Raw genomic sequence first — 8,997 nt, 5'->3', positions numbered from 1 at the left:
CTCCACGGTTCTCCGCCCACCGCTCATACATTGACTTAGGCACATTTTTTGTGCTGCCTGTACCGGGTTTTCAGTTTCTGTTTGTCTTCTCTAGTTTACCATTTTCTTTCTCTATATATTGTTTGTGTAAAATAAATATACACATTTTATATAGAAATGTATGAATATTAAAAAAAAATGTATGAACACGTTTTTAAATTACATGACATTTTTTAAAAGACACGAACACTTGTTAAGATTATAAGAACATCTTTTTCAAACAACTCAACATTTTTTATTTACATGATGTTATGATTATACATGAACATTGTTTCAATTGCATTAATTAAGTTTTATTTAAAAGGTGAATTTTTTGTAAAGCAAATATTTTTACAACAAACAAATATTTTTATTCCTTTGTATTATGATTTAGACTTTTAATTGCACACAATAATATAAGAGCGTTTTTTTACACTAGTGTAGTCTAGTGCCAAAAACACTTGTATTATGGGACGGAGGGAGTGGTAGAGTACTATTATTACATGGTAGAGACCAGTGATTATTCATAAATCTTCAGACTTAATGGACCGAAAGCATCAAAACACACTGGTTGCTATGGTTGCATCACACATGTAGACAAAGTACAACCTTGAATGCTGACAGAGTATGGTAGTCTCTGTTTTAAATTATGGCATAAGTTCATTCTCAGATGAGACGAAAGGCTTTGGTGGCATCTGCAGACTCTGAAGCCTCCCAGTTAGCATGTTAACGACCTTCGTCATCGACGGCCGGTTTCTTGGGTTCTACTGGATACACCACAGTGCGACAATAGCCAGCTGCCTCACCTTTTCTTTCTCTTCTTCAGTCGTTTCCAAAGTAAGCGCCAACTCCTCCCCATTGACCACTTTCTCGTAGATCCACTCTGGGAGGTAAACATCATCCTGGCTCCCGATTCTTGGGTCTGAATTCCTCCTCCCGCTCACCATTTCTAGCACCAGCATTCCGAAACTGTACACGTCTGACTTGTACGATACTCCCCCAAAGTTCCGAGAGTATAGCTCGGGTGCAATGTAGCCCATTGTGCCTCTTGCCGCTGTTAAGGTGACGATGCTTTGGTCCCTTGCACACAATTTCGCCAGGCCAAAGTCTGAGATCTTTGGATTGAAGTTGTAGTCCAGCAAGATATTGTGAGGCTTGATGTCGAAGTGGAGGATGCGCTGGTTGCACCCTTGATGCAAGTACTCCATTCCTCTGGCTATGCCTAGAGCAATATCTAGCAGCTTGTCGGGTACCAGAAGATGCTGGAAATTTGCAGAGTCACGAGAGAAAATATATTTCTCTAGTGACTCATTAGGCATGAACTCATAAATAAGAGCCCGTCTCATTCCTTCGGAACAAAATCCGAGGAGTTGGACAATATTGGCATGGTGGATTAGTCCGATGGTTGCAACTTCATTGATGAATGCTTCTCCCTCTCCTGTAGAGTTCTCTAGCATCTTGACTGCCACGGGCACTCCATTTTGTAACTCGCCTTTGTATACACTTCCAAATCCTCCCTGCCCTACTTTTTCCTTAAACCGTCTTGCCATCCTCTTAACTTCGGAGAAAGTGTACCTCGTGGGTTTCGATGTTCCATATGTCTTGAGAAACATTTCGACCTTCAAATGTATCTCTGCGTTATATCTTGTCTTGAGTGAAAGATAAAGCACAGTGGCCACTGTCACCAAAAGAACGACAAATGCGGCCACCGATGATGTAGCTGAATAAGCAAACAATACGTCATCAGCACATTGCACCAGGGCTTAAAAGCCGTTATTTAGTACTGTTTGTTATGATAAGAGGATGTCAAGAGTCAGAGTAACCAGCAATAAGAATTTGTACAACAGAAAGCTTTTATTTTTCCTTTATATCTTGAAGCTAATAAGACTTGGTTGGAGCAGTACCTGCAATGACTTTGATACGTGAACCTGCAAATACCAAGAAAGAGAATGAGATAAAAAGCAAGGAATTATATTTACAAACAAATTTAGAACAGACAAATTGAGTGTTATCTACCGTGCCTGCAGTACATTACCCTAGTATATGAGGAACAAACGTACGATGCTATTTATGCCTTTTCTAGAAGAGAGAAAAAAAAATCTGTCACAACTTATCAAACAAATTTACTTTTTGGAGAAACTTGTATTGTTTTGGTTCTATTTATGATAGTGCCACTGGCCTGTTAGTTTTTTTTACATTTTTGTCATGCACACAGCAGTTAGAGTCAACTGAAGGCCTTTTTACTGACTGGGCAACTTTTGTTCAGAAAATGCCTGCAGTCACATGCATGTGCGCCCAGCGGCGGTCGCCTTGCTGCACCATAGCCAATCCTCCTCCTTTTCCGTTTCCACGCTCTGAAATCAGAGCTGTAGCCTTCGCCATTGGTGGAAAAAAGGTCTCGCATTGGCGGAACAGAGAAGAGGGTTGCCACCTTTGTCCACATATTATTACCTTCGAGTAACCGTCCACTCCAGCCTCTTACGCTGATCCAGTGCCCTTGCTAGTTATGTTTCAGTCGTGTTAAGCACCCCTCCTATAGAGATAAGCACTGGTGCTAGAGAAAAACTCGGTTTATTTTACTAAGCAGCTTGCATTGTACAAGGCCTTACTCTGCTCTGTCCTCCCTGATTCATTCCCCCAAAATACCTAGCTAGCTCGCCACTCGCTCAAGGCGCAGTGGCAGGTACAGCCATGCATGTCAATTGAGTGTTGCATAGCAAAATGTAGAATAAATAATGACCAAAAGAGTTCTGGATTATTTAAAGCCAGTAGTGTCTGATAAATGAACGCAACTTTTTTTTTCTATTTGATTATTTCTGGGATTTTTTTTTCTGGGTACTTCAATGTGATTGCTCGAGCAGGATTTGTGATGCTAATTTTGAAAGCACAATAGTTGACAGAAAGCCTCATACTCTCATGGAGATTCAAACACATGGAAAGTAGAATAAGTAAATTGTAAAGTAATTGACTACGCAACTTTATTACAGAATAAAACAGGATGATGTTATATATGGTTTTGACTGTTATAACTGATCATACCGTGAGGGTCAGGTATGCAGAATGTTTCATCCCTTTGTGAGCTGAACGCGCAGCGTTGCCCACTGAGTTCACATTGCCCGCAATTGCCACCAAAACAATACACTGTCGTCTCAGCAAAACTGAGCATTCTTTCTGCGCGTTCCTTGAAGGACAGTGAGAAGGGCGTGCCTGACATTGGGTCCTCAAGCATATACATTGGTATCAGCCGGCCACTGACGCCATCTGAGACTGGGAAAACCTTGCAGTCCAATGGAAGAATGGACATGTCTTTATAAGCAGCAACCAAATACAGGAAGAGGGTTGTGTTGCTAAGGCAGGAGACTGGGCCTGCAATGCTATCGGCATCGGCAGCAGCAGGTGTGAACTCGCTTGAACAGCATACCAGGGTTGCATACTTATATGACAAAATTGAGAACTGCCGATCAGGCAGCTGCATGCCATCGATAACATCAACTTGTCGAGACGACCATCTTCTGGAGATGGCGAGCTTCTGCTGTAGCATCAAACAGGGGTCTACAAGCGGGATGAGCTTCACCGAAGAACGTCTGTAATCTATGGCACTGACACTGTATGAGCCAAGAACTGGGTGAACTAGGATGGTGTCTTGACCAAAGCATGCTAACTTCCAGATTAATCCATCCGTGCTGCTACATCCACATGATGCTGCTGCTGCTGCTGCTACTGCTGATGTATTGCTGGACTCAAGGCAGAAAGGAAACCTGACCTCTGGACCATGTTGGCTGCAGTTGGAAGGTGGGCAGTATTTGAAGAAATCTTGATCATCCCATGCCGTGGCCAAGTAGATTCCGTGGTTGATCAGAGGCAGCAGTAGGAGGGCTATGACAAGTAATTTACTCATCTTTCCGTGCTTCTGCAACCGGGAGGGAGAAGATGTGGCAAGTAGCCAATAAAAAAGGCAGTCAGAGTTGTGCCTGAGGAGTAGATTTCAAATGCTAACACCTGCCGTGTACTAGTGGTTTGAGTGTGATTGCAGACTTGCTTCTGTCCAGTCCCTTGTTGCATGAGCAATAAATATGTTTTGATTGGCATTTTGCATTTTGTGGAGAAAAAGAATTATCATGTCATGGGACAGAAGACTTCAAGCCTCGAGTCGTCTTTTGTTCCTAGCTACACAATGGGAGAGAAATATCTTCCTCTACTTAACAGAAGACTCCGACTGGGTCGTCTTCTGTTCCTAGCTACACAATTGAGAGAATATATCCCTCTTTTACGGGGTGCGTATATACCAATTACGTCATAATCAGTATCCCAACCACACTATTAATTGGTATATACAGCTGGATATGATCAACTAGTTGATGTCGATTCCTTGCCCCCCTTGGTACTCTATAACATAAGTAACTAGGATATCAAGTCCATAGTGCATATGTGAAGCTTTCATGGGGAACCCTGGTGCATCTCATCATTCTATTACCCTACAATCCTTAACTGTCTTCTCCCTCGTTGCTGTTTTTGTAGCAGATCATCATGTCCAGGGAGGAGATGATGGATGCTCACCTTTCTCCTGTGGACATCTCCAAGACATATTGCCTCCTTTCCGTCAGCGAGGTGATCCTCTTGATTGCGGTGTTGAAGCGTACGAGCTGGGTTGTACCAGTAGCAAGGCTACAATTCACATCAACACAGGAACGTACTATGTGACTGCCATCAACTACACCGGTTCCTACTTCTCGGTCATGGATCCCAACTTCAATACCAGTAGCAGCTGCCCTCATCCACTGTGGAGTCATGTTCCTTACGTTGGAGACTACGGAATTGGTTCAATTTCACCACATGGCTTTCGGTATTTGGCCACTCAAAGTTATGACAGAGCATGTTTTGCTAATTGTTCAAGAGCAGTAATGAATAAAAGTGCATACAAGCCTGTTGCTTGCCAGAGTGCCAAAAATTCAAATGTTTATGTCTGGGTGTCTAATTCCGCACATTGTGCGGTTGAAGATCTTGAACCTTACTGTGGATACCTGGGAGAGATTCCATTTGGTGACGAGTACTCCTCTGATTGGGGACAGCTACAGAATGCAAGTTATGCAGATATCACACAATTCATAAGTAAGGGGTTTACTGTCCAATTTCCTGTGGACACCATTTACAGGGGGCCTTCTACTTCTGTGATGTTAAGAAAGAACATCAATTTATGCCTCAACAATTCAATCAGGTGATCACCCCGTTGTTCCATTTCCTCCCGAGTTTAGTTTCTCACCTCCCTATTCTCTTGAATAATTGACTTGGGGCTGTTAAGCCAACCTGACGGTGGCAGCCTGCATTATAATTTATTTACAATTGTATGATTTGCAGCTACTTCAAGGAGCAAATATCTGGCACAAGCATTGTTAATTGGACTCATGCTATTTTCTGGAGTGAGGTGCACTTCTTAGAATGCGTGACTGGGAGCTCTAACGATAATGACTACTACACAACAAAGTTGGTTTTGATTGTTGCAACCATAGTATCTGCTATTGCTATCCCCCAGTTCTTTTTTGGTACGTGAGAATTGTATACACATTTGACGCTCGAAAAAGAATTTACATTCTTTTAACTTATGTCCATATCTGTCGACTTGTTGTGCAGTACTGTGCAGGTTCTTGTTGGCACCCCTGGCTGTATGGATATTCCTAGCCTACAAGTACATGAAAACAAGGATCATAATTGATGCAGTTGAGAAGTTCCTCAGGATTCAACAAATGATTGGCCCGACGAGGTACTCCTACACAGATATAGTTGCAGTACCAAGCCATTTCAGAGATAAATTGGGCCAAGGGGGCTACGGCACTGTGTACAAGGGCGTGCTACTCCCAGGCGGTGTCCATGTCGCCGTGAAGATGCTAGAGGGCAACTCAAACTGCAATGGAGAAGATTTCATCAGCGAGGTCTCCACCATCGGCAGGATCCACCACGTCAACGTGGTGCGTTTGGTGGGGTTCTGCTCGGAGGAAATGAGAAGGGCCTTAGTCTATGAATACATGCCCCATGGTTCTCTAGACAAGTACATCTTCTCCACCGAGAAGAGCTTCTCATGGGACAAGCTCAACGAGATCGCTCTGGGCATTGCCAGGGGGATCAACTACTTACATCAGGGGTGTGACATGCAGATTCTGCACTTTGACATCAAGCCGCACAACATCCTTCTCGACAACAATTACATCCCAAAGGTCGCCGATTTCGGGCTCGCCAAGCTGTACCCTAGGGGTGACAGTTTCGTGCCACTGAGTGCCATGCGGGGAACCATAGGCTACATAGCCCCCGAGATGATATCCTGGAGCTTCGGTGTCATATCCAGCAAGTCCGACGTGTACAGCTTCGGGATGTTGTTGCTGGAGATGGCCGGCGGGAGAAGGAACGCTGATCCAAACATGGGTTCGTCAAGCCAGGCGTACTACCCGTCATGGGTGTACGACCAGCTGACTCAGGAAGAAGCGGGCGAGATATCTCCAGTTGCTGTCGACATGCACGAGCTAGAGAAGAAGTTGTGTGTTGTCGGACTATGGTGTATTCAGATGAGGTCTCGTGATCGGCCAACGATGGGCGAGGTCATAGAGATTCTGGAGGCCGGAGCTGATGGCCTGCAGATGCCTTCGAGGCCGTTTTTCTGCGACGAAGGGCACATCCATGTGGAGGACTCTTACCAGTTCACTTCTGAGCTGACGGCAGTCTCAGAGGAGGAATTTAGTGCGGTGTCAGAGGAAGATGACGTGTGAGGTATACATACAATGTGTGGTATTAATTTATTATGTATCTATGTATATGTATGTATCATGGAGTGATGCACTTATCTGTAAAAGTTATGGTTGTAACAGTACGAACCCTGTATAAATGCTTTGTACAAACTGCCTTGCTTGTTGTGCGGAGCAACTTCAAATAAGTTTGAAATGTTACATCAGTTCATTTGTTTGTTCATTACTCTTGATAAATTCCGATGGAAAATATTGCTTCAACAGTTAATTCTCGATACAGATAAATTTGTGAGAGGTGACACAAGGCCCCCCTTTTCTTGTTGAGAAACATTTTTAGAGAAAAAATGCATTTCATTCTGCTGTTAGTAACATGCATTATGGATGAGCATTGTCGCTGATAAACATTCTGATTCCGGTGCGACAGATAAGGCAAGTTTTTTTGTTTTTGTTTTGCTGGATAACACAAGCACAACTCAGCTCCCCAATTTCATCACCTTGTTCATTGAAATACAGTTTTAGTTTACAGCAACATCTCTCCTGCAGGTTGACCAATCTCTCATGGACAAAGTTGTGCATGCCAAAAAACTGGCTAGGCAACAGAAATTCGCACATATTTGAATTGTTTGCATAGCCTGTCATATTCCCTCCTTCAGGTCTGAGCACTGCCAATCACGCGAAGGTATGGTGGTTTTTTCTTTTTTTGCAGCTAAAAAATCGTCGCGGTCATGGAAATGCTGCTGATCTACTGGTTGATTTAATGGAACCCTATGCCGTGTTGTCGTGGTTGCATATACTTGCTGCAACCCAGTCCTGTCAAATGCCACTTGTGCATGGAACAAGGGGCGCCGTGTGGAAATTCCAGCAACAGTGACATTGCCATGCCTGGAGATGGAATGTGTGGGCACTATTGTTACCCAGCACATGGGGCAGAAGAGTAAGCAAAAGACTTTTGTTCCAACTCCAGCAATTCTGATACATGGTCCTATAATATGCTGTGACTGAAACAGACTATGTTCCAACATATTTGAAGTTCTAGGCTTGGCTTAGTCAAACCTCTTCAAGTTTGACACTGTTCACACAAATTCTGATATTTTGGAACGGAGGGAGTAAAAGTTATGGTCTTCTTACATGTCGCCTTCGATCTTCTTACATGTCGTCTTCGATCATGGGCAGGAAAAAGAAAAGTCCAACTTTGATTTAATGGAACCCTGTGCCGTGTTGTAGTGGCTGCATAGACTTGATGCAACCCAGTCCTGTCGAATGCCAATTGTGCGCGTGCGACGAGGAGCCGTGTGGAAATTGCAGTGACACTGACGTTGGGCATGTCTGAAGAATGTGTAGACCCTGTCAGTTACCCAGTAGATGGGGCAGAAGAGTCTTGTGTTCCAACTCCATCAATGCTGATATGGTCCTGAAGCTGAGACTGAAGCTGCTACGCTTGTTGTCCACTGCTTTGTACTACTGAAAAGTTGTAGCCCCTGTCAGGGTCTTCCTTCCTGGCAGTGCACATGTCACTAGAGGAATAAATAGAGTAGTTCATTTTAAGTTTGAAATATAGAAATATTTATCTATTTACTTATTATTACTCCCAGATGCAAATTCCGATCAAAATAAATGTTTGAACCAGTCCTTGGACGGATTGTCTTTTTTTTCTGCGATGGGATAGATGAGAAAACAACACGATTATTTTCTTTTGTAGAAGCAAATACGTTTGCAGACAAGAAAGGAACTTTGCATTATTGGATGAACATTCAATCAACATCAGGGAGAAGCTAACTTACATTCCGATTTTTATGTGAAAAAATGTATTTCATCGAATGCACTCTTTAGTTTACAGCAGCATAATTCCAAATTGAGTTCCCAGCAGCATTTAGCCACGAAGTTCACCATGGCTGCTGAGTAGTGACTACTAGATACTTGTAGATTGCAAAGTACTGATTACAGCTAATATATACATTCAAGCAGAGGCACGGAAAATGCATGTAAATATATTGCACAGCAAATTTAGTTTTTGTTTAATAACCAGTTTAGAGAGCCTTGGGCTAATGAAGATGGTCGACTAGCTATCAAAGTCCCTAGCAAGCAGAAACTTGGCACCGGAAACTCTTGAGCAGTAGATCTACATCCGGAATTGAAATTCGTCCAACTCCGAACAACAATGCAATGCAGGAGAAGAAATTAACTTATAAATAATTAGTGAACCCCAGAAAATATCCTCAGCAGTAAATGTACATGTGCAGTTGTATCA

The 8,997-nt window shown here is 43.1% G+C and overlaps 2 protein-coding genes across 2 annotated transcripts; one reads left to right on the top strand and one right to left on the bottom strand.

Moving 5' to 3' along the window:
- Positions 1–428: 428 nt before the first annotated feature.
- LOC119344540 (rust resistance kinase Lr10-like) lies at positions 429–3,982 on the bottom strand. Its single transcript, XM_037614936.1, has 3 exons — positions 3,058–3,982; positions 1,923–1,946; positions 429–1,738 (listed from the first exon to the last, which is right to left on the bottom strand). The coding sequence occupies exons 1-3, from the start codon at positions 3,914–3,916 to the stop codon at positions 783–785; spliced, it is 1,839 nt and encodes a 612-aa protein (XP_037470833.1). The 5' UTR covers positions 3,917–3,982; the 3' UTR covers positions 429–782.
- Positions 3,983–4,383: 401 nt separating this feature from the next.
- Positions 4,384–6,960, top strand: LOC119344541 (LEAF RUST 10 DISEASE-RESISTANCE LOCUS RECEPTOR-LIKE PROTEIN KINASE-like 2.4). The gene is made up of 3 exons (XM_037614937.1): positions 4,384–5,233; positions 5,374–5,558; positions 5,647–6,960. Exons 1-3 carry the CDS (start codon positions 4,458–4,460, stop codon positions 6,771–6,773), a joined length of 2,088 nt encoding a protein of 695 aa, XP_037470834.1. The 5' UTR covers positions 4,384–4,457; the 3' UTR covers positions 6,774–6,960.
- The last annotated feature ends 2,037 nt before the right edge of the window (positions 6,961–8,997 follow it).

The sequence above is a fragment of the Triticum dicoccoides genome, unplaced genomic scaffold (genome assembly GCF_002162155.2).
Source record: "Triticum dicoccoides isolate Atlit2015 ecotype Zavitan unplaced genomic scaffold, WEW_v2.0 scaffold172533, whole genome shotgun sequence".
Classification (NCBI taxonomy): Eukaryota; Viridiplantae; Streptophyta; class Magnoliopsida; order Poales; family Poaceae; genus Triticum; species Triticum dicoccoides.
The sequence above is the reverse complement of the archived record's forward strand: the minus strand, read 5'-3'. Positions and strand labels throughout refer to the sequence as shown.